This window comes from Pestalotiopsis fici (assembly GCF_000516985.1).
Source record: "Pestalotiopsis fici W106-1 unplaced genomic scaffold PFICI_Scf_1, whole genome shotgun sequence".
Lineage (NCBI taxonomy): Eukaryota > Fungi > Ascomycota > Sordariomycetes > Amphisphaeriales > Sporocadaceae > Pestalotiopsis > Pestalotiopsis fici.
In genome coordinates this window covers 5,947,739-5,973,420 of record NW_006917091.1, presented here as the reverse complement: position 1 = coordinate 5,973,420, position 25,682 = coordinate 5,947,739, and the positions used below count along the sequence as shown (strand labels likewise).

General features: G+C 51.0%; 10 protein-coding genes across 10 annotated transcripts; 3 read left to right on the top strand and 7 right to left on the bottom strand.

Annotated features, from left to right (window-relative positions):
- Nucleotides 1-483: 483 nt before the first annotated feature.
- On the top strand, nt 484-2,127 carry PFICI_01758 (uncharacterized protein; the record flags this gene model as incomplete). Its single annotated transcript, XM_007830339.1, has 1 exon — nt 484-2,127. One exon carries the CDS (start codon nt 484-486, stop codon nt 2,125-2,127), a length of 1,644 nt encoding a protein of 547 aa, XP_007828530.1.
- A 1,008-nt stretch (nt 2,128-3,135) lies between these two features.
- PFICI_01757 (uncharacterized protein) lies at nt 3,136-4,087 on the top strand (the record flags this gene model as incomplete). The annotated part of the gene is made up of 3 exons (XM_007830338.1): nt 3,136-3,165; nt 3,245-3,392; nt 3,480-4,087. 3 exons carry the CDS (start codon nt 3,136-3,138, stop codon nt 4,085-4,087), a joined length of 786 nt encoding a protein of 261 aa, XP_007828529.1.
- Nucleotides 4,088-4,931: 844 nt separating this feature from the next.
- Nucleotides 4,932-7,653, bottom strand: PFICI_01756 (Glucosamine--fructose-6-phosphate aminotransferase; the record flags this gene model as incomplete). Its single annotated transcript, XM_007830337.1, has 6 exons — nt 4,932-5,152; nt 5,208-6,784; nt 6,888-7,119; nt 7,208-7,228; nt 7,335-7,381; nt 7,646-7,653. The coding sequence occupies 6 exons, from the start codon at nt 7,651-7,653 to the stop codon at nt 4,932-4,934; spliced, it is 2,106 nt and encodes a 701-aa protein (XP_007828528.1).
- A 4,215-nt stretch (nt 7,654-11,868) lies between these two features.
- PFICI_01755 (putative 26S protease subunit rpt4) lies at nt 11,869-13,281 on the bottom strand (the record flags this gene model as incomplete). Its single annotated transcript, XM_007830336.1, has 4 exons — nt 11,869-11,989; nt 12,043-12,499; nt 12,558-12,944; nt 13,071-13,281. The coding sequence occupies 4 exons, from the start codon at nt 13,279-13,281 to the stop codon at nt 11,869-11,871; spliced, it is 1,176 nt and encodes a 391-aa protein (XP_007828527.1).
- An 881-nt stretch (nt 13,282-14,162) lies between these two features.
- Nucleotides 14,163-14,789, top strand: PFICI_01754 (uncharacterized protein; the record flags this gene model as incomplete). Its single annotated transcript, XM_007830335.1, has 1 exon — nt 14,163-14,789. The coding sequence occupies one exon, from the start codon at nt 14,163-14,165 to the stop codon at nt 14,787-14,789; it is 627 nt and encodes a 208-aa protein (XP_007828526.1).
- A 364-nt stretch (nt 14,790-15,153) lies between these two features.
- Nucleotides 15,154-15,738, bottom strand: PFICI_01753 (uncharacterized protein; the record flags this gene model as incomplete). The annotated part of the gene is made up of 1 exon (XM_007830334.1): nt 15,154-15,738. The coding sequence occupies one exon, from the start codon at nt 15,736-15,738 to the stop codon at nt 15,154-15,156; it is 585 nt and encodes a 194-aa protein (XP_007828525.1).
- Nucleotides 15,739-16,524: 786 nt separating this feature from the next.
- PFICI_01752 (uncharacterized protein) lies at nt 16,525-17,154 on the bottom strand (the record flags this gene model as incomplete). Its single annotated transcript, XM_007830333.1, has 1 exon — nt 16,525-17,154. The coding sequence occupies one exon, from the start codon at nt 17,152-17,154 to the stop codon at nt 16,525-16,527; it is 630 nt and encodes a 209-aa protein (XP_007828524.1).
- Nucleotides 17,155-17,594: 440 nt separating this feature from the next.
- On the bottom strand, nt 17,595-18,227 carry PFICI_01751 (uncharacterized protein; the record flags this gene model as incomplete). The annotated part of the gene is made up of 1 exon (XM_007830332.1): nt 17,595-18,227. One exon carries the CDS (start codon nt 18,225-18,227, stop codon nt 17,595-17,597), a length of 633 nt encoding a protein of 210 aa, XP_007828523.1.
- A 353-nt stretch (nt 18,228-18,580) lies between these two features.
- PFICI_01750 (Cytosine deaminase) lies at nt 18,581-19,414 on the bottom strand (the record flags this gene model as incomplete). The annotated part of the gene is made up of 5 exons (XM_007830331.1): nt 18,581-18,623; nt 18,711-18,882; nt 18,937-19,030; nt 19,120-19,206; nt 19,337-19,414. 5 exons carry the CDS (start codon nt 19,412-19,414, stop codon nt 18,581-18,583), a joined length of 474 nt encoding a protein of 157 aa, XP_007828522.1.
- A 640-nt stretch (nt 19,415-20,054) lies between these two features.
- Nucleotides 20,055-25,354, bottom strand: PFICI_01749 (uncharacterized protein; the record flags this gene model as incomplete). Its single annotated transcript, XM_007830330.1, has 4 exons — nt 20,055-21,941; nt 21,996-23,850; nt 23,951-24,434; nt 24,559-25,354. The coding sequence occupies 4 exons, from the start codon at nt 25,352-25,354 to the stop codon at nt 20,055-20,057; spliced, it is 5,022 nt and encodes a 1,673-aa protein (XP_007828521.1).
- Nucleotides 25,355-25,682: the final 328 nt, after the last annotated feature.

Below are 25,682 nucleotides of genomic sequence, written 5' to 3'. Positions count from 1 at the left end.
TGTCCATCCCTAGGGTTCAGGTACGTTAGGTACGAAGCAGTTAGTTGGCTGCCACTCCTCTTACCTACCGTACGTACTCCTCTCGACGTGTACACCTGCTTGCTACCTACCTACATTACCACTGCTCCTTCGCCAGCATGTCAATGTTGCTCCATTATACCTCCTAGGCTCAGAGATTTTGTTCAAACAGTGCCTACCTACTTGCCAACCTACCGAACTTTCCGCTGACTCCCCGTCAAATCTGTACCTCGACATCTTTCGTTTCTCTTTCGTTGTGGTACACAAACCTTTCCCTCTTCTTCTCGCTATCTTTCTTCCACTTGTTTTTTACTACTACTTCCGCCGTAACAATCGTACTTTAATCTCTCCCCGTCTCTTTCGTCTCATTCAGTTGCAGGCCTGAACTAGCTGCCGTTACATCCTGCCGCTACTGGATCTTTTAGATAATCCTCCTTAACTCGTTCTCTATCCTGACTGCTCGTCATGGCTTACAGGATGTCCCTTGACGAGCCTGCAAGGCCGAGGATGTCTCTTGACGAACCTATTCGTCGCCGCGGCTCGCCCGCCTTGGAGACGGTGCCAACAAGGGCATTGGGCGCCCTAAGCTTGAGATTCGGCCGCACCATATCAACAGCCTCATCAGAATCCCGCGCTTCCAGCTCCGATGCCTCATCATACCGATACTCTCTTGACAACGATTCCTACTCACGACAGTCATCGGCCAGCTATACATCGGCCCCATCAGTAACAGACAGAAAGTCCAAGCGTTATTCATCGGCAAGCTTCTTTGGTGTCGGTAAATCAAAGCGACGAGGATATTCGAGGCCTGATGGGACCGATTTTGCAGAGAGTGCCAAGCACAGAGACAGTGTTTTGAGCTTGGGAAGCATTACTCACCTTCAGCATTATTTCGCTAGGACCGGATTGTTGGATGGAAAGGGAGGGCAGCTTGCCAGGAAAAGAAATCCCAGAGCTACGCTGGATTTCTCACAAGTCGATATGCCAGCACTCCTTTCGCCCATTGTGTCGGGGTATGACTTTGACTCGCCATATGCTTCCCCCATGAGCACGAGTCCAGACTTCAGTTCCATCCATGGCTATTTTGCTCAGTCACCCGTTACAGATAGTGCTGTCTTCTACTCGGATGACGAAGAAGAAGATGAGGCGGACGCCAATATGCTCCCTCCAACCACCAGTACCTACAAACACAGGGAAAAGCACATTCCCAAGCCGCCGACAAATGCCGAGCTCAAGGCTGAGCTGAACTCGGCTCTCGATACTGCTGCCAAGTCACTACGCGAGTCTGCAGCGGCAACTGCTTCATCTCGCGCGTCAATTGTGATTACATCGCCTGACAAGACTGCCGCTCATGGACAGGGCTGGTATGAACTGCAAGGTATGCAAATCCTTGACGTCATGACCTTGGCTATTCGTGCCGCCAAGGTATACTACACGACCCATGACCATCCCGAACGCCTGGATACGATCAAATCGGAAAAGGCGGTACGCTCGGAGCTTTGGAAAGTCATGGAGGTTTTGAAAAACATGGCGACACGCAACTTTATTGGGGGTATGCATGACAACGAGCATGACACCATGGTCTCCTGGATTGGGAGCATCCGCTCAATGCTCAAGCAAGAAGAAGAACTTGAAGCAGCAGATCGGGCAGAGAGGGCCGGATGGACTTGGTTGACTGGCAACTGGACCGGCCGAGAGATTGAGCGTGAAATCGTCTTCCTTACCGCGATGATGCCCGAGGATGAGGTCTTGCCCTCATACACTCCTATTACCGACTCTATAGAGCTGCCGACGCCATTTCTTCAGAGTATGCAGAACGGACTGCGCCTTGTACAGCTTCACAATGCAGCAGTCAGAAAGTCCAAGCGACGGTTCGGCGCGATTGGCAATTTCCACACAGATACGCAGAAGCCCTATAGATGCGCCGACAACTTGCGCTACTGGATCAAGGCAGCCGAGTTGCGATGGGAGATCGTCCTTAAAGTGGACGTCATGGGCATCGTCTACAACCGTGACAGACAAGTATGGTTGGACTTTGAGCAAGCAATCTGGACATGGTGCCGCAAGGTACGGGAGGAGATTGCATCCGAGCTGGCAAAGGAGGGCTGAAAACAATAGCAAAGGTTTATGGGGTAAAAGAGAGAGAGAGAGTCTGTCGGTCACAAGTGATGATTTGATGTCTCGAGTCTATGGGCGTTTTTGAGGAATCCGCATTTTTTATTTTCCACCTTCGACTTCGGACAGCATTTTCAACGGTACAAGGGAGGTTTAGATTTCGACACACAAAAAGGTCCTTTACCTGGGGGCGGGCCTGGAGCATTCAATCTTGCAATAAGATCAGATTTGTCGCGATCATATACCCAAAAGCGTGCTTGTCGCGCTCGCGTTAGGATTACCATTTCATTATCCTCTGTACAATATAGTCATATTTTAATCAATCTTGTATATTTACACACCTATTCTAGCAACACTTAGATTTTGTAATTAGGATAACTCTGAGAGAGAGAGAAAGAGTTTCCATTCTATATATGTTTTTGGAACTGCGATTCTCAGCAGAGGAAGATGGGTAGCAATTGAGTTTGGTTGAGCATGCCCGGTTGAGGCCTCAACCGCGGGCAGTCTGGACCATTATTGAATTTCCTAGAAATATCATTGAAGTTTCCTATGCAGTCAGAAATATATAGATGCGGTGCATGACTGCAATTATCAACAACAATTATATTTGTGCAAGTTGATACATAAGCGAGCTGTGGGATATGTACAGAGTATGTCGTGTAGGAGGAGTGTATGCTGATTGGTTCCAACATACAAGGCACCGAAGGGTGATAGCTCATTGGTCCAAGCTCTCTCGCCCACCTCAATGATGGAAGGCAGAACCGTGACGACTGCCAGGCCCCCCAAAACACCCCAGCTCACAGAGCTACGCACGCTACCTGAGGTACCTAAGGTAGGAACGAACCACTGAACGCCTCGCAACTCTCAGCCTTTCCCATCATCTCCATCATCTTGACTACAATCAACCACCACAAACGACGCCGTTCATCATCTCTCGCTGCTTTCTTACGTCACGTAACTCTCTCTCTCCAGAGTCGCTCACCAGATACATACAACACCAAGATGGATCACCGACCGCAATTTTGGGGCCGTGTAAGCTTGCTTCCAGAGTCACCCATGTCCATTCGACCTGAACCTGATTGCTAATGTCTGCCTCGTTGTCTTGACACAGCCCAGAGACGACGTTTACGGCAGCTACGATGCTTCCTATATGCGCCCCAATGGTCCCAGCACACACACCCAGTCTCCAATCGTGACCGGAACCTCTGTGGTAGCTCTCAAGTTCAAGGACGGCGTCGTCATTGCGGCCGACAACCTAGGTATGCTCACGAAAACGACGGGGGATTCCGCTCGACAATTCATCCGTACCTGCAACTGTTTCCTTGCTAATTTGCCCATCTGATCAGCCTCGTACGGATCGCTCGCCCGCTTCAACGACGTCAAGCGTCTGCGCACCTTTGCCGACTCGACCGTTGTCGGCTTTGGCGGCGACGTGTCGGACATGCAGTACCTCGACCGCCACCTCACAGAGCTCGCTATTGACGAGAACTACCACTCAGACGCCTCGCATACGCTCAACGCCCGCAACTTGCACAAGTACCTGGCCAAGCTGCTCTACCACCGCCGCTCCAAGTTTGACCCGCTCTGGAACCACCTGCTGGTCGCCGGCCTTGATGAGGAGGGCAAGCCCTTCCTCGCCGCCACCGATCTGCTCGGCACCACGTTCACCAGCCCCAGCTTGGCCACTGGCTACGGCGAGATGCTGGCCCAACCCGTCATGCGCAAGTATGCTCCCGACGAGGAGAGCGCCGCCAAGCTTACCCGGGAAGAGGCCGTCAAGGTTGTCCAGGAGTGTATGAAGGTGTTGTTTTACAGAGATGCTCGATCCTTGGACACGTACTCAATTGCCGTCGTGACCAAGGATGGAGTGGATCTGAAGGAGGACGCCAAGCTGGAGAACCAGAGCTGGGCGTTTGCTGACAGAATCAAGGGATATGGCACGCAGACAGTCTAAGCTATGTTTGATTGGTTCAGGCGGACTGGGGGTCTTGCACATTCTTGATAGCAGCAGCACGATATCCCGTGGAAATGACAAAGCGCGAGTGAAGCAATATAGACTGCTCTCGGCGTTTCGGGTTGGATGTGTAACACTAGAGCGAATACAATCTGAAAGCCTTCGCATGGTCAATAAGGCTTGTGGTCAATGATCGTGCCAATCTTCGTACTCTATTCAGTATGTGCAAATGTATCCTTTCTACGCGGAATCTTCTGGCCACTGGAGGATTCTTGGGGCAACCACTTCGCTTCTTGCATGCGTTGCTGTCTCGATATCATTCATAACTACGGCTACTTGCCACCTGCGCCAAGAGATCATGAATCGGCAACCTGGTGCTCGGTATGTCAAGGCATAAGAACATGTACGTGCCTGCCAAAATCATGGGTGTGTCTGGTTGATTATGGATGGAAGAGAGAATGCACATGATATCATCTTTCCCAAGTAGCAAATTGAATCAAGGCCTTGTTCATCTTGTTCGCACAAGTCTCGCGGTGAAGAAATCAGTCAGTCAAGGTGATTTTAGAACATGTATCAATTAGTAAAAATCTCAGTCATCCTCTGTCTAGCTTTTGACTGCGCTAAAAATTCATTTATTTGCACGTACATCATCTGCTGATGCCGTCGCTTCATCATCGCACCAAATGCGTGAGTACATTTTGTCGGCTTTTTCCCAAATTCCCAGTTCCTTTGTGCTGGGTGAACGGTGATATTGCGCCAAAATCAATCACCGCTCCTGCATACCTATAGCAACCAACTCCGGTCGCCGTGGCCAACAAATGCTTAATTCATACAACCAATTCCTTTACTCGACAGTCACGGACTTGGCCAAGTTACGCGGGAAGTCGACGTTGAGACCCTCCATGACAGCCAGCCAGTAGGCAATCAACTGCAGGGGGATAACATTGAGGAGACCCTGCAAGCAGTCAACGGTCTTGGGAACCTCAATCTTCTCTGCCTGGTTGGCCTGGAACTCCTCGTCGCTGGGGTTGCAGATGACAATGGGCTTGCCACCACGAGCAGTAACTATTGCAAGTTAGTTAATCGGAATCCTGTGGGTAATGAAAGGGAAAGAACATACCTTGTTGGTAGGCGTTGAGCGACTTCTTGAAGAGGTCGTCGCGGGTCAAGATCATGATGATGGGAAGGTTCTCATCGACAAGGGCCAGCACACCGTGCTTGAGCTCACCGGACATGACAGCCTCGCAGTGAAGGTAAGAAATTTCCTTGATCTTCAGGGCACCCTCAAGGGCAGTAGAGAACTGGCTGCCACGACCCAAGAGCAGCAGGGACTTCTGGTTCTTGAAAGTCTGGGCGCACAGCTCCTTGATGGGCTGGTCGAGAGCAAGGATATCCTTGATCTGGCCAGAGATCTTGCCAAGACCCTCCATGATCTCCAGACGTCTCTGAGCCTTGGAAGCACGGTCCTCGCTAAGCGACAGAGCAAACATGACCATGGCAATGAACTGCGAAGTGTAGGCCTTGGTGGAGGCGACACCAATCTCAGGACCAGCGTTGACGTGGACACCACAGTGGGTGAGCAGCGAGATGGACGAACCAACGACGTTGACGATACCGACAGTGAGAGCACCGCGCTCCAAGCAGTATCGCAGAGCCATCAGAGAGTCAGCAGTCTCACCAGATTGCGAGACGAACACGCAGGTGTCGTCACGGAAAACGGGAGCCTGTCTGTCCAGGAAGTCCGAAGCCAACTCGACAGAGATGGGAATCTCGGCAAGCTCTTCGAAGATACCTCGAACAGCCATGCAAGAGTGATAACTAGTGCCGCAAGCAATGAAGATGATACGACGGCATCTTCGGATGGTTGCAATGTATGATCGGAGACCACCAAGAGTGACGGTCTTGTTCTCCAGATCCAGACGACCTCTCATGGTGTTGACAACCGACTCGGGCTGCTCGAAGATCTCCTTCTGCATGAAGTGGTCGAACTTGCCCTTCATGATCTCCTGCAGCTCGAGCTCGAGAGTCTGAATGGTTCGTACATTGGAGCTGCCGTCGGCCTTCTTGAGACGGTGGATGTTGAGGGAGCCCTCGTGGATGTGGGCAATGTCGTCATCCTCAAGGTACATGACCTTCTTGGTGTGCTCGATAATGGCAGCCGGGTCGGAGGACAGGAAGAACTCGGCGGGCATGGGCATGCCATCGTCGGTCATGAAAGCACGCGACTGCGATCGGTGGAGCAGAGACTTGTCGGGAGCCGTCAGCATGGCGGCGTTGGGAGTCAAGAAGTTGTCCGAGGTCTTCTTGAGGGCAGCATTCTGCGAGGCGGCCTCAGCCGGCAGAGCACCCTCCTCAGAGTACTCGACATCGACAAAGTCAACCTTCATGCGCTTCTGGGTCTTGACACCAATGACGAGGGGCGAACCCTTGCGGGCGGCGACAACCTCGTGGGGGTAGTGGACAGACTTGATCAGGAGACCGTAGGCACCCTCGAGCTCGTTGATGACAGTCTTTGTAAGGTCGACAAAGCCCAAGGTTGGGTGCTGGTCGTAGATGTACTTGGCGAGCTTGGCAATACATTCCGTATCGGTCTCAGTCTCGAACTTCAGGCCCTTGGACTCCAGGAGAGTCTTGAGCTCCTTGTAGTTGGTAATGATACCATTGTGGACGACGGAAAACTCCCAGTTGGCGTCGGATCTGGAGCCAATGACATGTCAGCAACAGCTACAATGGTTTGTATGGCACGTTGGAACCGAACTGCATAGGATTCCAATACTGGGTTGGGGGAGAAATCACTGACCTGTGGGGGTGGCAGTTCAAGCGAGAGGGAGGACCGTGGGTAGCCCATCTTGTGTGGGCAATACCAGCATGTGAGTCAAAGATCTTGGTAAGATCTGGCTTCTCCTCCTCAATCAGTGCCTTGAGCTTGGCAACCTTGCCAACCTCCTTGAAGGCAAAGACTGTGTTCTTCTTGTCACCGTCGACGGCGAGACCGGCAGAGTCGTATCCACGGTATTCGAGTCGGGAAAGACCTGTATGTTAGGCAATCGTATTAGCCACAGCACGAGGATGGAAGCACCCCGAAGAGAGTGCTCAATACAGCTGTATTGATGCTCGTACCATTGACAAGTGTGTCAAGAACTGGAAGTTCAAAGTTAGCATTTTTCTTTCTAATAGGCGGTCTGGAGATGCGGATGTAAAGGCACCCCCACCTCTCAAGGGGTAACGGGAATTGGGGAACACGTACTGAACTTTCTGTCCTTCTCGACAAGGTAGTTTATGTAGCCAAAGATTCTGTTTTGAATCATCAGTATTCAACGTTGCTTGGGTCGAGTGGCAGAGACATCGCAGGATCCATCCTGTCTGCTTTCACCGCGGGCTAGCCGCCAAAGTCTGGTAGTCACAACCATTAAAAACAATGGTGTGACTGAGACTCGGCAGGATGACAAGTCAAGTTTCCGTGATACCAAGACCTCGCGGTGAAACAGCAGACGGGAGAGAGCTCGACAATGGGTCTGTCTCTTTTCTTTGGTCGGGTCTTCTGGTGTCTGAACTTACCCACACATCTTGCCGGCAGTCTCTAGAGTAGTAGGCTCGTACGAAGTGGGATGGATTGGAGGGGGGTTTGTTCAAGCGAGCTCCCGCGGGTGGTCTGTTGATGGGATTGGGTTTACTACGAAAAGAGGGGGGGTATCAAGAGTGAGCGAAGTGCAAGAGATGAGAGGCAGAAATACTAAGAACAAGAAATGCTTTCCGAAGCAGCACGGTCAAGGGGATTGCTCTTATTATGTAGGTTTCTCTTTGAGCGCCTGGCTCTGGCTTTGGTGCTGGCTCTGGCTCTCAACTGGCTCTGGGCTGAGCTGCAACTACTGCTACTACTACGTACAGTACCAAGTACGTACTCTGTATGGCGGGGGCAGCTGCAGCGTAACAAAGATAGTGGGTCACCAGCTAGTTCTTGGCGTGCTAAGCAGCCCCTGAGCTCCGTATTGCCAGGTGAGTGGCCATGGGGCTTCCACCCATCGATGATTTTGGTTTGGGGGGGAACGGAGACGCCATTGACCAGATGAAATGCAGTGCATACATACGTAAATAATATTGTACATACTATGAAGGATGGGCACCGGGTCCAGTGTCTTGTTGTATTCCATGAAATGTACCTTCGGCAGGTTAAATTCAACCAGAAAGACAGAGAGAGACTTGGGATCAACACCTAGGTTTGGATGTTGGTCATGTACCTAATCTACACTTTTTACTGCTTGTAATGCATGTCCATACATTGAGATTCACCCCAGTTTGGCATTTATAGTTATGATTTCTTCCCTGACTCTATCTGGCAACGGAACCGTGGCCGTTGGAGTGTATCCAGATCAGTACAACAAAAGAAACAAGAAAAAGCAATGAAAGGAGAAATCTCAATGTCCCGATCGTCGCCCGCTGGTTGCTGACAAGAGGTTTGGAAGAAATTGACGTGATGTGATGACCACTATGCAACAACCACGTCTTGTTCCCCTCCAGCCTCACCCGCGGCTTTGTACGACTAGACACCAATATACTGCTCCGGGGTCGACTTCCTCTTTTGAGTTCTTTATTTGAAAATCACTTTATTCTTGCCATTTGGACCGGCTTTGCTGGTAAACAAGTGTGGTAGCGACTTACGTACAATGCCAAGGCATTTTGCCGGGCAGCGACCGAACCATTTTTGCCATTGACTCGTTGTTGCTTTCTGCTCTTTCATGCATTGTCAGATTTGGCCCCTCTGGACTCATGGCTGATACATACTACAAACACTACTGTAATAACGCTCTCTATCCCTCAGGGTATGTGCAGAATCGAATGCATTGGCTGAGCAACTACTATTCTCGTGCCCATCCGTATCGACAATTGAGGTCCCCTGCTGCAGGACCTTTGGAGGGGACTGCGAAAACTTCATTCTCCGTATGGGCAGGCACAGTGCAGCCATCCAGCAAATCACCACCTTCATGATCTATCTGTCCTGTTCTCCCCCCGTTCCCCATCGTATATCGTGGCGTACCTGACAATCCATCCCACTATTAACTAACTACTTACCTACCAGAACCCACTGACCTGTCGGTACGAGCTGGGCCCTGGGGTCAGTCTCCCACAAGAACATGGCCAACAACATGGTGGCTGAAGAGCACAGAGCAGGGCATCACCCTGGCTCGGCAACGCCAGGTATGACAAGGATCAAGCGTCATTCGTTTGAACTGGAATCCATGCAATGCGGCGGCGACCCAACAGCAAAACAGTATGCTATTACCTATGGAATACATTGCCAATGCCCACTAAAACTACGTGCAAAAACCATCACCACCACCACTGCGGCCGTCTGACCGCAGCTGTCATTTGGCACAACGCCCATCCTTCTACTGGCTCTGCGAATAGGCAATTGAGCTGCCTATGAGCCTCGTTTCTTCTCTTTCATTACGGCGGGCCAGCCGCCCAAATGCTGACACGCTTGGCTTCAATCCTGGACGCCTTGCCCCTCCCTCTTTCTTTCTGCTCGTCAGGCTTGTGTTCAACTAAATATCGTTCCAAGGGCTTAGACATCGTTAGTCCAAACATGGGATGAGTCCAAGTGGATATTGATGCCGTTGGAGGGAAACGAGGTAGCCGAAGAGTAAAAGAAAGTTTCTGTCTGTCCTTCCAACAGAAAGGCCGGCAAGCAAGCAACAGTGGCTCCCCCCATCCATCAGCGTTCCCGTATCCGCATGCAGATCTTGCGGGCCAATACTCTGTACCAGAGGGCAAGCTTGCGATCTCAAAAGCTTGGGAGACACTATCCATCGTCCGTCCCTGGCCTTGCTTGGGTCATACGAGGTTTGTGGTGGCACCCCTTGTGCTATGCATGGCAATATCTCCGATACCTACTACTCTCCAACCTGCGCTTCCTTGGCTCTGCGTTTATGCAATCCGACCCTTTGACGACATTTCTCTTGTCCGCCAACCTACCAGGCCTACCTGTCGTCCTTCCCAACCTGTGGCCTGTCGGGTGCCTTGCTCTAGCGCGGGCGCGCCCTTTTGGTGATAGAGAGAGGAAAACCACCCCCCCAAGCCCCCGCCCAATGGAGATCGCCGGACGCACAAGGCCTGGGTGGCCCTCCGCTGGCGACCTTCTCGAAGTCGTACTGCGGAAATTCCAAAACCACAGCCTCATTTTCAGGGGACTCTACCGGGTTAGTCCGGTGACTAAGAATTCTGAATCACTAAGAATAGCACCTCTAGCAGCACTTGCTGCATTTCTCGGGAAGCACTTCTGATGTCAGACAGCAGGGATCAAATTTCGTCGTGGTCATTCGTTCCTCACAATGCCGCCCGGATCTATCATGGCGCTTGAATGGCCATCGCGACATGAAAGCCATTTCGCGGGAAGATGACCGGGATCAGCCCAATGGGAAAAGACCCTTTCACGTGAAAATATGATTGAGGAAAAAGAAAAAAAATTCCTGCTGCGATTTTAGATCAACAAGGTTATGGCCATTCCTAGAACCTGGTTGGCTCAAACCCGCGATTATCATAAATGAGTCTCACTTTTGCATTGTCGCCAACAAAGATGCACAATCCTCTTGGTCAACAGTACGGCCTATACAGAATTCTTAATACCTAGAAGGCTCGAATTCAAGGTGGCTTGGCCTGTTTGTCTCTCTCAGCCTTGTGATTGATTTCTGTCATTAGCTGCGAGCTATCACCATGAACGAAAGACAACTGATGCAGCCACACACTCGACATACTGCAGAAAATGACAACCAAACCGCGACGCGCTGATGTTGTAGTCTGATATGTTTCTTGTAAAAGGCTGGAAATATTCTACCTGTCACAACAACCATCCCCATTTCCCTTGACCAATCGGCTGCGTCCACATCGTTGGGCTATGGGAATGGTTCATCAGGGAAGTTCATCGTCCCGAAGCTAGCCTCTTGATCATAAAATCCTCTCTACCCAAAACATGACCATTATGTTATTTGACCGCCTTGTTTTTTTTTCTCTGTGCTTCTGTATAACCAATGACACTAACCGTAAGGTTTATGACCAACACCAGACTAGTCTAGAAATCGCCATGTACAGATTAAGTACTACCACCACCCATCGACGCCGGCCCGATGGGCTGCATTCTTTTTTAGTCGCTTCTTGAACCGTGTAGAATCTGATGAGGGTGGCTCGGGTGGGCAGCGGCACGAAAAAGGCCTTTGGACTTGTCAAATGTCCTATTCCACCCCCCAAAAATGATAAAAGTTTGAGTCATGTTATAGAATAGACAGAAAAAAGTGCCCGCTCGGATTTTTATCCGTATAATGCTTCACCGCCAAATCTTGACTCTTGCCATTTCCAAGGTAAGCAAAGGTGCATCAATCTGTGTGGGCTCCACGGATCTACGGAGTGTGTACCTAAGCCTTTTCTTTGAGAGATCTAAAGCCTCGGCAATTGATCCGAAGGCCATGGTGTTCTCGTCCACTAAGGATACACGCTTGGAGCCCGTGCCGATCGGAAAGAAACAATCGTCAACACAACTACACATCTAAACCGCGATCAAACCGTCGTCCCCCATCAAGAGACGGCTACACATTCATAGTCTTCACAAAGGGAAAGTAAGCAGTGCTGGGAATCATCACAAGTACCCTGTTTCTTAAGAGTACCTAGGTAGGTAGAATTATACATCGAGGTATAGTCATGCGGACTGATGTGACCAAGCCTCGTTGTCTATTTGCCGTGCCAACGCCGAGCAAAAAACCACTGAATCAAGATCATTCATTCCTTATAGCTTACAGCTGCTTGTACTCAAGCTTGCCTTCTAATTTCTTGGCTTCAGCCAGCTTACGCACTGCCTTGTTGAAGTCGTCTTGGTTGATGGCATCACGATAATCCTTGATGGCGAATAGACCCCTTTGAAAACATGTTAGCAAACACTCCATAGGGCAAGGTCAAGATGGACTTACGCCTCTGTTACGATATTCCGCAAATCGGCACCGTTCAAACCGTCACTCATCTTGACTACACTCTCAAAGTCGATTTCGCCATCCGTCACGACACTTTGCGAGTGAATCTTGAGAATCTCGAGCCGACCAACCTCGTTGGGCAGCGGGATCTCAATCTTTCGGTCCAAACGACCGGCACGCAGCAGAGCCGGGTCGAGGGTGTCGGGTCTGTTGGTAGCCATGATGATCTTGGTCTTGCCCAGATAGTCGAAACCGTCGAGCTGGTTGAGCAGTTCCATCAGCGTACGCTGAATCTCACGATCCGCACTCGTTCCCTCGGAAAATCGTCGTCCACCGATGGCGTCAATCTCGTCCATGAAGATGATACAGGGCTCGTGCTCCTTGGCATAGCCGAACATTTCTCGAATCAACCTTGCGGATTCACCAATATACTTGTCCACAATGGCCGAAGAGACGACTAAGAGACGGTGAGAGTTAGCATTCGTGTGTGCTCATACATTGTTCAATGTGCCTACCCTTTAGGAAATTTGTCTCCAAACTGCTGGCCACGGCTCTTGCGAGTAGCGTCTTGCCTGTTCCGGGCGGTCCGTATAACAGAACTCCCTTTGGCGGCTTGATGCCTACTCTAAGGAAGAGCTCGGGGTTCTTGAGCGGCAGCTCAATGACCTCACGCAGCTCTCTGATCTGGTCATTCAATCCACCGATACCGGCAAAGCTGACTTGGCCGGGGTCCTCCAATGACATGTTGTAGACAAGAGGGTCGACCTCGCGGGGAAGCATGCGCATAATTGTGAGAGTCGTCATGTCGAGCGCGACACGGGTTCCTTGCTTCATCTTGGCCTTGTCGACCTTGGAGCGGCAACCGACGACATAGCGGGGACCTGAAGAGGCTTTGACGATGACTGTTTGTGGCAAGTCGGATTAGCGAACTGTGGGCTTGAAAGATGCTAGCACTTGTCACCCTCTCCAATGCAAATTTCCAGAAGGATATTTACGTAGAGGTAGGAGTGTATTGGGGATAAACTCACATCTCTCCTCATCCAGCTGCTTCAGCACTTCTCCAATGATTTGTCCCACGCTTTGCAGAGCTTTGATATTCTCCTCTGTCTGGTCAAAGTCCTTAACGAGTCCCTTGATCTCCTGTCGGAGGCCCTTGAGCTTTGCTTCCCATTCCCGCGACTCGATGAGTTTGGCACGGAGGTTCTGGAGAGCGTGCTCCCGCTCTTGGTCGGAAGCCATAATGTGTAATGTGGATGTGAGGTGGCTCGTATGGATCTGGCGGAGACGGGAGACGTTGAACGGCCAACGTCAATGGATAGAATGTAAATGTTTGGGTGCCGCCTTCTTGGGAAGTTCGTTTGTTTGATGGGCGTGGGTTGGGAAATCGCGGGTTTGATTGTGACGTTGGCAAGCTCCAAAGGTTGCTAAGCGGGAGCTCTTTGGGTGGATGATGAGGCTGGACCCAGTAGCAGCAGCCAGGGCCAGCGCTGATGCAGCTTCCGTTGCCTGGCCTCGCCTTTGGCTCAATGGACTGACTGACTGGAGCAATGGCATTTGGGCGGGTCCGGCATGGGTAGTTGCTTCCCCAGGCTAAACCCGATTAGTGTTAGACCATTTCTGCTTCATTCACTCACGTCGGTCGCTTTTACTGTGCCTTGAGTGCTAAGCCAAGCATTTGTGAGAGAGAGTAAAGTTCAAAAGGATTTAATTTGATATCTGTTTGAGATATACAAAAATCTTGCGTCTTGTCCACGAGGTGAACGATTTGGAATTATCCTTCAAGAAATTATATCAACTGTCATCTACGTAATTTCATAACCTAGTGTTTGAAAAGAAGATGGCTCTCGTGGGTTACGAGAGTAGCGACGAGGACGAAGAGGTCCAGACGCCGCCTCCCAAGGTACGAGCCCTATGACAAGAACGCAATGTCATCGTCCACTCCTAGAACAGCGGGCAGCACTGATTCGAATGAGGCCAGTCACTTGAGAATCAAGTCGCAGCTACAACCACCTCGAATGAGGTTCCCAGTAAGTCTCTCTACCACACTTCACCATGACTGAAAGCTCATACATGACAAAGAGGAAGAAAATGTCCCAAAAGCTGAGCCTGACCCTGCCACGATGTCGGCTCCAGCACCCGCCACAGCAGACCAGCCAAGCATGATCGGTCCCATGCGACCACCTGAAGGCTCGGAAAGTCTCAGTTTTCCCCCATTGGAAGAGGCGCCCATGGAAGATGAGGCATCCGTGCCGTCCCTACCACCAGGATCACCATACTCAGCCAACCGGGCACTGCTGCGGGATCTGACTCTTCCCACCGTCCCGAACATGGATATCCCCCCTTCGCCTCCCGGATCGCCACCTCCGGGTGCCAACAAGAAGTTTGAGCACTTTCTCAAGCTCAAGAAGGACGGCGTCCATTTCAACTCCAAGATTGCACAATCTTCCGCGTTGAAGAACCCTAGCCTCATGGACAAGCTCATGGGCTTCGCCGAAGTGAGCCAAAAGGATCAGTACCGGACCACATTGGGAACGGATTTGTGGGATCCTAGCATATTCCCCAAATCGGCATACAAGGAGCAGTTGAGGCAAAGCCAAACCGAGATCGGACAAGCGAGAGCGCGATCAAAGGGCGGTCCAGTGCAATTCGTGTCAGCCAGTGCCACAAGCAGTCGAGACACAACACCAGGCAATGGAAATGTCCCAACAGCAAGTACAGGAAAGCGTAAAACAAGATTTGATAGCTAATAGGAAAATGGTTTCCCCATCCGTCATTAATCCATTTGACGACGGCTACAAAGCAAAGTTCGGCCATGGGTGGGGTCACGTCTTTATCATGTCTACGAAAGTGGTGATGTACTTCTTGTATTGACTCTGTTCTGTGTTGTTCTGCTTGGGTATTTCCACACTCTCCTTTCAACAGGCCCTTGATTTTACAAGTATTATCCATGCGAGCCGTCTGAGCAGAAGTGGCCAAGGAGCGATTGGAACCGTGGGCACACAGCAACTGGTGTATTCCCTGACGCTCTCCCCATTTCCTGTATCCACGCAATCTCCTACTTCGCCGTCGTTGAGACCCGACGCCGGGGATGTTTCCGTCCAAGTATCGTCCTTAGTTGATATCAATCTTGAGAGAGACTCCTCCGAATAGAGCGAGCTCGAGGAATCCGCCTCCTTGCTGACGGGGATGAAAAGTGTAACAGTACGGTCCGTCCTTTCCAACGCCCTGCATGATCCATGCCAGTCGAGGAACCACCTTGCCGCCGCCATATCGATTGGCGCATTTGGCCACTTCAAACAAGGCAAATTGCAAGCTGTTGGCATGGTTCTTGAGGTTCGTCTCGAAACTGACGTTGTAGGGGGGGCAGGGAAATTCGAGTATCTTTGCGCCAAAGTCCAGGCACAGGTAGTGAATCTGCTTCTTCGTTCCAGCCTTCTTGGAGCCGGCAATCAGGTGGATCTCGGGGTCGTACTGTTGGATGAAGTCGTCATGGGACAAGAGGTGGGTGACGGCGGTGAGAAAGATTTCGAGCTTCAAGCTCATCACGTCGGGCATCTCGCAGCGGCCGCTCTTGTATCTGTTGAGGACCTTCATGTGGCGCATTCGCGTCAAGACACCACAATCGCAGTCGGTCTTGTCTCGCCACGAGAAGATGCAGTCGACATAGTCATACGATGGGGAAGTGAAGTCGTACATGATGGCGAGTTGACAGATTTTGCCGGGTGGTGGTAAGTTTTTGGATCGAATCCCTTGCCAAGCTGTTGAGGTTGGTTCCTTTGGGCAGAAGGAATGGCAATGCAAATAAATGTCTTGGTTAAGCTGCCTTGGGGGTTCTTTGGTGTCGTTTCAAATCAAGGCAGCCATCGTCAACCGGGGCCTTGTTTGAATAAAAAATGCCGTTTGGGCATCTAGTGTTATTCACAGTCCAGAGTTATGCGAGCTCATGTTTCAGACGCAGCCAGTCAGTCGGCAGTTATTCACAGACAGGTGATTTGATATTGGCCAAGTCGTCGTCAATTCAGCACAGTCTTCCCCAAAGCCTTGTCTGCCCAACACAGATTGGTGAGAATCTGAAGATGAGTGAACTGCATGATTGTAATTGTAGATTATTAGATACCGTACCTGTTTCTGTATAAGATCATCTGGACTACGCACCTAGACAAGCAGTATAGTGTCAGCCACTCCAATCATCTCACCTGAGTTTTGTGGGTGGGAATGGCACTTTTCAAGCGGTAAAACAAGACACGAGAGATCCATCACCACTTGTTTAGAGTTACCATGATTGATATCAATGCGGACTTGATTTGGCACCTCTACACTATAACCCGAAGCAACGGAAATCCATTCCCTAAAACATGACTCCCATGAGAAACCAAACAGAAGAACTTAGCAAAACCCTGCTACCATGGCAAATGACATACCCTCCTAGTTGACCTGGATCCCGTCTCATGCTTGGACGCAGTGGTTTCACAAGCCAAGTCCTTACTGTGGATGAGTCCAGTTGGTCATGATCTCCATGTCGATAACTCTGTCTGTCTCGGTACTGATTTCGTCGATTTTGAATCCCCCATTCCGAGCCCTGCTAATGTTCCCCAGGAATATGCTTTTGGATGGGACTCTCACCGAGAAGTAGCATTCACGATATAAATAATCGTTCCCGAGATCCGCCAGAGCTTTAATGGTGTTTCGTGTCAGAATACCATGAAGATTACTGAAGAATCCATCACGTTCCAACTCCGAATCTTCAACGCCCTCGAACCTTTCCTCGACGTCTGTGCCTGCACTTGGAGGGAAGTCAACGTAGACGGCAACAACTCTCGATGTGACGACTGTTCCTGATTCAGGCTCCTTGATGCCAAAGCATGCCTTTGCCTTGAGTTTCTCGAAATCATGGCGCGCATGGAGCACATGGATTATAGCTTGAGTCATCACTCGCAGCTTTTTCATCGATGATTCCTCCATGACCTTATGATCTGTGGCATTATCGAGCATTCTCTGGTAAGCTTCCACGCTTGCGTCGGCATACAGTTTGCATTCGCATACGCAACGGGGGTCGAGATCCCCGTCAAGTATCTTTAGGGGACCAGTTCCATTCAGCTCGGGGGCTGCCATGACTGCTATTACTGTCGAATGTATCGTGAAGTGTGAAGTGTAGGAAAATCAAATTCTCGTGTGATAATGATCAACTTGAGGGATTGTGGATTATCGCTTGGATATCTTGCCAGTTCAAAGCTTGAGGACTGAACGAATGATTCTTATACTCAGAAACCATAGATGGATCTTCTATTCTTAGTTGTCTCTGAGTAGATTCATTGTCATGATATTTGCTGATTTCATTGCAACCCTGTGTGGGTGTTCCAACACGTTCATTGTTCCGTAACACAGAAATAGAAACCATGTAGATTCCAGTTGTAATCATCCAACATTCAAAATAGCTGGGAATTCCACACGAACAATGAATTTCGAGACCTTCAAATATTGTCAATTAGTCTCCAAGAATGTGTACCGCCTAGACACTGTCCGCGAAACACCACCCCACTGGCTTTTTCCACCTATGCTTCTGCAGCATCTGAACGAGGCCAATCGATCAGGAGTGGGAATTTTATATCCAAGTTGGTTGTCTGCCGGATGCGGTCAATGATGAAGTGCATGCGATAGTCGTCTGTGGGCCAAGGCCACCAGGATGAAGGCTCTGGTTCTTCATCTTGAAAGCAGAGAACCCACTGCAAGCCGCTGGGTCGGTAATACGTGCGAAGCTTCTTCATGTCTGCATCTACCGACTTCTGGACGTCCTCCAAAGCCCGGGGAAATCTTCTCAGACGCTCCGATGGGGAAATGGTCGAGGCACTATCCGTCCGGCAGTCGATCCAGACGGCAGTCTGAAGACGGCCTTCCAGCGGATGAGTCAATGTGTCCAGCTTGACCTTTGGCTTTATCATCTGCATGCGCTGGTTCCTGTGCAGGTTGTGGATAATGACTTGAACGACAACGCGGAGGATCTTTGCCCTGAACCAGTCCATTGGGTTGTACATGGCTGGGTTGCTGCGAATGACGTTCTCGTACACCTGTACACTGTGGTCGGCCTCAATTTTGCAATTACAATAATGGCAGTCTTGAAACCCATTGCCAGTTGAGATCGCCTGCAATGTAGAATCTTCGTTCGCGTGCTCGTTAGATGAAGACATGATTGTTGTTAGTGTCTTGGTGCAAGATGTACTGGGTATGGCTGGATGGCTATGTTTGTTGACAAGAGGGAAAGAGGATGGGTGTGAAGGTGCAAGTATGTGTCGAGTGTGGGACTGGGTTTATTTCTTGCCACATGAATAGTTGAAGACAAAGATTGATACAGACATCAAGATACGCAAGGTCTTCTTCACGGTACCTCAGAACACTGTCACTGTCGTGTATGATTCACACACTCTGCAGACAGGCCACAAAGATTGAGGGATGGCTGAATTTACGTTCATTTCTAAGAGCATACTGTGTCAATAATGCGTGATTAAAGGCCAAGGCATACAATGATGATATTCCGATTTCGTTAATGCCCAACACCCTCCAAGTTACCTCCAACGTCCTCGTTCCTAGAATTTAGAATTAGTGCCCTGTCACATCATAAAATCAAGTGGATAATCCAGGTTGGCTTGGAATATAGAGGTTTTCAGACTCACCAAACATCGGGCTTCTCAGTCATAAACTTTTGCATCAGCTCAAGGCACTGCGGGTCATCCATAACCACGACCTCGACGCCCCTGGACTTGAGATAGGCTTCTCCGCCCAGCCAGCTCTTATTTTCACCGACCACGACGCGTGGGATGCCAAATAGGAGACAAGCACCAGTGCCTAGAGGATATCCATGAGTTATGTATTCCACGTTGCCAGGCTCATGAAACTTACACATGTCACAGGGAGACAGCGTCGTGTACATAGTTGCGCCCTTGTAGGCTTCGGGGGCCAGCCGGCCCGCGTTCTGGAGTGCTGACGTCTCACCCTACAAAAGAGAACATCAAGAATTCATGAGCTCAGTCCATTATTCCATAGTTGAAAAAAAAAAAGAAGGGGCATAATAGAGAATCTTACATGGAGAATGTTGTTGCCCTCTTGAACCCGCTTATTGCGTCCACGACCGAGGACCTTGCCATCTTTCGACACGAGGACGGCGCCAATCTAATTTCACGATTAGTCATGTTTGCCAGCCATGAAGACTAATAATAATAAAAACCGGCGTTCAAAGATGCCTGTGGTGTTTTCGGCATCGTGGGCTTGCTTGCGGAATATTGGGGGCAAAAATACGTACAGGGATGCCACCCTCCTCATAGCCAGCTTTCGCCTCCTCGAATGCGAGGGCGAGGAACTTTGCGTCGTCCAGTGTCATTGTGTCTTGTGGAATGAAGTCGAGCTCCTCTATGGTTTATGTGATTGTCTCTGATGTTTCGGTGCACAATTCTGAGCGTGAGAAGACTATGGACATTCGAGTGTCCGAGTGAGGCAATCCAAGATAAGAATATGTCAGGTTTGAGCTCGTGTGCCCCACTCAATTACTCCAGCATACTATGTAATAGGTGTATCTGCAGGAGACGGTCGATAAATCAGTGGATCTTTAGTGTCGTGTCTGATGACTTGTGTTTGCCACGACCTCTGAGTACAACATAATCATGGTTTTCACTTCTAGCACATTATGGTAAGATGATTCTTTTTTTCTGACTAGTTCCTATCATTGTTCTTTTCACAACTCATGAGCCACTCTGTCTAGTCTAGCGCCTCATCCTGCGCTCATCTATCAAGTTGCTGGTGCAGAGCACATAATCGGCCGCATCCACAAAGTTTATGATACAGTTCCAAAAAAAAAAAAAATAAAAAAAATCAAGATCAGTACTCCTTGACCTAGCCGTGCACGGCAATGGTCACTATGCTTTGCTTTCCCCAATGCCCGTGAACGCCAAATGAGACAACAAAGGACTAAAGACACAATTGCGTGATGCCAACAAGATTCTTCTTGTTTCCAGCATGCCGATTTATGACAACAGGTTGCGGAGTGACGGACTAGCGCTAGCTCCGCTGGCAGGTCGAGGCTCACTTGGACGCGGCGGTGGGTTGTTTGACAGACTCGACTCACGACTTAAGGGAATTCCTCCTCTAGCAATGGGCGGACTGCCATGAGAGGTTGGGAATGGGGGTCTCTGTGTGAGGAGGCCCTGGGAAAACGAATGCTCAGTCGCCCTGGGCGGTGGGCCACCATTCGTCAGGTTATGGAGCGAATGATGGGTCTGGTGATGGTAAGGATGGTATGGACCCGTGCCATTGGAGAGATGCGTGTCCCGCCGGGGCGATGGGGGTAAGCCGTTCATCAAAGGCTGTCCCATAGAACCGGGTCGGAGGGGAGGTGGTCCCTGATGATGATGCGCCATCGGCGCGATGGGAGGCGGACGAAGATCACGCAGGTGGTTCAAATGCATCGGATTGGCTGGACCGCCGCTATTGTGCTGATGCAGAGTAGGAGAGCGCTGAGTCGTGTTGCGGTGCCAGTCGCCATAAGGTGGCCCGGCTTGCGGATAGCTGAGAGTGGCTGATGGTGGTCCAGGTGCAGCTATCGGACTCGGTCCGCCAAGTACGGCATGTGGAGGGTTCAGCGGAAGAGGTGGTGGCCCTGTAAGAGGTGCCTGGATGGGGGGAGGCGCAACGGGAGGCGGCGCCGCTGACACAATGGGCGTCTGGCTCGGAGGTGCCCAGGAGAATGGCTGCGGTGCTGGTCTTGGTTCCGTTACGGCTGGCGCTGGGGTTCTCAGGGGGGTTATCACAGGTGCTACCCGAATAGGTTCAGGCCGTGATATCTCTTCAGCAGGCGGCGGTGGAACGACACGTGCCTCTGGTTTCTTGCCGGCCTTTCTGCACTTATGACACTGGACATTCCTTTGCTGGACAAACTTCTGTGCCTCGCTGCGCATAACCCCGGAATGGCCGTTGATAAGTGCCTTTTCCTGATCCTTGGCAATTGGCCACCATTTGGGACTGACGTCGATACCACAGGTAATGCAAATCTTGTCCCCAACCTGAGCCAATGAGATCGATCCATCGTTTGAGTTGTCGATCGAGGCTGAGCGCTGAGCGCCCGTGCCATTCGTAAGGCCAGTCGTGGTCGATGATCGGCGGTTTGGCCCGGATGGCAACGCAGCAGTGGGTGTCTTGGTCGCCATGGCGATGAGGTTGGCCTTTCGTACAGTTCCTGTGAGGGTGAGGTCTGCCTGTTTGAAATTCTGGACATAGAATTGCAGTGCATTGGAGGCAACAGGACCTGTACTTTGTCCTTCAGGTTGCTCCACGATATCATACATTCTGTGGACCATTGTCTTGGCTGGAATGTGCTCCTTGCACCATATTGCGGCAGACATGGTACCAGTCTCGCCGTTGATGGTAACAATGTTGAATTGGTCTCGCCGTGAGCCCTTGACCGGAGTGACCTCGAATCCCAACAAGTAACCGTTTTGGTGAGCACACTCGACGTGGATGGGTGTCTTGCAATGATGGCAAGCAACACATGCGCCGCCTTGCTTCTTACAGGCTTTGCAAACCTCGTCATATCGCGCCCTAGGTATCGATGGGATACCCTCAGATGGGCTGAGCGCTTTGGCACTGCCAAATTTGACTTCGGCTGTCCAAATCGCACAGGTAACATGAACCCAATTGTTGTCAGCGGTCCTCTTCAGCGGCTCTCTTGGGTTGACGGGTCGGTTCATCTCTTCTTGCTTCTTCCGGAAATGATCGGCCGCCTTTTGCGCAGCCTCACGCTCTTGACGTTCTTTCTCCTTGTCCTTTTCGGACGTTTTCTTCTTCAGTGTATTCTTGGATGGCTCAACAAAGTCATGTTCGGTGTACTCAACGGGACACAAGACGCATCGGTATTCCTGCAAATAGGTGAGCAATTGAGGTCTGTGGTAAAGAACTGGACTATCACTTACCAGAGACAGCTGCGGGTTCTTATCGTTCAGGCACATGTCACAAGTCCACTTGCCAGGATTACGATTGTCGACCACGCCATAGCACTTGCGATGAACACTGAGCCGACACTCCTTACATGAGAGCAGTTGCTGTTCACCATTGAGACCCATCTGCCCGCAGATCGCACACGGAAGTACGCGAGGCTTAGGGACCTCGGGCGCCGGGGGCGGAGGTGCCGGCTTCTCCGCAACCTTCTCCTTCTTCTTGGGGACCGCAACTCCGCTCCCACTGCCGGTGTCTGATGCTTGAGCCTCTGCCTCCTTGTCGGCAAGCGTTTTGAGCTTCTTTCGAGGGGGAGGTTCAGTGGCAACGGGTTCGGGTGCCGCCACAGCATTTTGTACCTCAGGGCTCGGCGAGGTATAAATTGTGGCGCTCATCATCTCATTTGCGGCATGGAGTTCCTTGAGAAGTTCTTCATCCACTTTGCGTCTCCAGGCTCGTCCGCTGGTGGAGGTGATCTTCTTGGCAAGCTCATCCACATCCTCCCATTGTATGGCATATCGTCGCCACAGCTCAGCACATCGCCTGCAAAGCGCGACAATATACTGCGCGCCTTTCTCCTTGTTCTTGCCCGATCCCTCTGTGATGAGTGCAGCTGAAACGTTGGGAGCTCGTCTCCATTGCCTACAGGCTTTTGTGTTGCAAAATTTGCAAATGAAGTTCCGCTTGCGCTCCAAGGCCTTGTCCGTATCGAATGCCGAATCGTCATGGTCGTCGGCCACGTCATCTTGAAGTTTGTTGGCAGTGGCCTCGGCCTTTTTGAGTTCTTTCTTGCCTTTTCTTCCCGAGAAGCTGCCCCAGATTTGAACTCCTTTTGGCGTCTTTTTCCAAGTATAATAGTATCTCACTATTGTCCTGTAGTCCAGACTCTTGACGTACTTCCTCACGGGATACAGCTCTGATCCGAATTTGGACACAGCCTCTTCAAACTTCTTCTGCTCTGCCGGAGTCAAGTTGGGTTCCTTGAAATCGGCGCGTTCCACATTGGGTATCAGCTTCAGCGCCGCGTTAGGCTTGAAATCACTCTTGAAGAGCATGTCTCTCGCCACATCCATGAGATTCGTGGAGTGGACCGGAACATTGAGCGATGGTGCCAGTGCTAGAGCCTTCTTCATGTATGCATCGATCTCAGGGTCCGTGATATCTGCACCGGCGGCCTCGGCAGGCTTCCACAGCAACTGCGCTGTGCACCGCGGATCGTCATTATCAAAGTCTTCACCTCGTGCCACATATCCCGGGGGTTCATCCTGGACCCATTTGGGCCTCGTCTCTCGGGCCAGTTTCTCGGCCTCAATGGCAGCCTGGAGCTCCTTGCTGGGCTTATTGTTGCGACCACTCTTTTTGATCTCGAGTGGTTTGACCAATTCCACTGGGCGACCCGGCCATGGGGAAACAATTGCTTGATGTTTGGGACCTAATCGAGATCCGGCTCTGGGATAGATGCGATCATCGTAATCGAGCGCATCTTCGGGCTTGCAGTGTTGTCCTAGATATCGCCACGGCCAAAGACTTGCTTGGTAGATCTGCTCGGCAGTTGCCGGCTGGTGGGTGTCATCTATGCCGTCGGCAGGGCTGGTGCGATTCGTGTCGGCACCATGGTCATCATCCTCTTCGTCCCAAAGCTCCTCTTCTTCTGCCTCGGGATGCGAGTCTGCCAAACTCGGAGTGTGCCTAGCTTCAAGTTTTCTCTCTTGTGCGCGACTGCACGCGGCACAGGCCCAGGCAAAACCACGAGAGGGCTTCTTGAGCAAGGGAGGTCTCACACAGTTCATGTGATATGTCTGCTTACAGACGGCGCAGTCGACCGAATCATTGCTTCTCGGATGTCAGCTCACCACACTATTACGCTATGGGGAAGGAGGAGGGTGACTCTGGTTGGGTGGCTCGTTAGCGCGACCCAATCCGACCGACTTACTTGGCACAGTATCCACTACACCTCTTGCACGACTTGACTGCACTTGTGAATTCCTTGGAGCGGCCCTGTTCCACCAAGATGTATTTCCAGCGCTCGTCCAAAACCTTCTTGACCTTTGTCGGCACGTTGACAATCTGTGCACATGGAATTACATCGTAGTGTTTTTGAATGTAGCGGTCGTAGAGTTTCTCAAACCAGAAACAGTCTGACGTCTTTCGATACTCCTCCATGTTTGGGATCTCGGCCTTGTGGCGGATCTCGCATTTGCCGCGCAATGCCGTCAATGGGCTGATATCCGAGTGCATCGTCGCAAATACAACTCTGGTGTCATTGACCCTTTTGCCAATGTCTTTTGGTCTGTAGTACCAATTGACGCGCAGCGCATCTACTGGTTTGGACGCGTCATTTTGCATGTGCAGGAATTCCATGATACGGCCCAGGTAGTACGGCTCTCCGGGCGGCTCGCACACCAAGTAGACATGATCTGTTCCCGAGCGTCAGCACCAAACTTCCGCAATAGCGCACACCGATCCTAGAGGCTCGCGCTGCAATCCATCGCATCGCAGCCACCAGCGCGCACCCATAGCAATTGCAAAATTAAGACCTACCATTCTTTTCAATCGTTGTGCCATCATCGGCAATAAGTTTTCCATCCTTTGGTTTTGCGCCGTGTTGTTCAAAACTAAGCATGTTTGACTCTTTGAACCCTGTGCCTGTCACAATCGTAGCAGTGGTGCGTCGCGTCGCGGAGCTCTGTACATTGGCAGGAGTTGAATGCGCCGAAGTGCCATTTGCAGTCGCTTGTGCTGCCGCCTTTCGCTTTTTCGAGGTAATAGTCGCAGTCGCGGGGGTGTTCGCGGTCGGGGTTGCAGCAGTGGAAGTGGTGACAGAAACGCCGCTCTTGCTGTCCTCAGTTTCGACCTGAGGATTTGCCGCCTTGTGCTCGTCTGTGGCAGCAGCAGCAGCAGCAGCAGCGTTCTTGCGGCCGTTGGGACCACCCGCGCGTGGTGCATCCGCGCTTCCGTTTGCCGCTTGTCGTGACTGCTTCTTCGACTCTTGCTCCTTTTTCTCGGGATAGACGTCAAACATTTCAGTGTCTACATCCTTGTCCTCTGCATAATTTGGCCGCGGCTGGCCGCGATTTCGCGATCGCGTGCCGTAAGGTGATGGTCCGGACATGGCGTCCTTGTTAGATGGGTCGGAAGCCGCCATGCTGTTTTTGGTCATGGAATCGGATGGTGTAGCATTTTCGTTGGTGTCTTGTGCGGTTGGTTGCGCGGTGTTTGTGTTGGTGGTGGAAGAGTCCAACTTTGGTGTACCTGCATCCGGGGTGTTCTTTGCGGAGGATGATGCAGGATCTGGTAGATCATCGGTGCCGCTGGCAATGTGGGATCTGGGCGCCATGACTGGGCGTGTTAATGCTGGTGGCGCATACACACTGATTCAAGTAAAGTAGAACACCAGCAGAAATCCGAGGCGCTGCAATGAAAGGGCAAATTTGATAGTGTATGTAAAAATAGCCCATATGGCTTCATGCCCTGTTTGCAACTCTAGGTGTGAGTGCGGCTCAACAGGGTAGCGTGGGCTCAGAGCTGTGAGCCAGACATGAGCGCTGCGTTGGTGGCACGCAGAGAATGGGTTGAAGAGATGATGTGTATCAGAGGGCAGCCAGATGTAGCGGCGTGCCAGCTCGGTGAGGAAAGGCTACCAAGATTGTGCCTTGGGGGGAAAC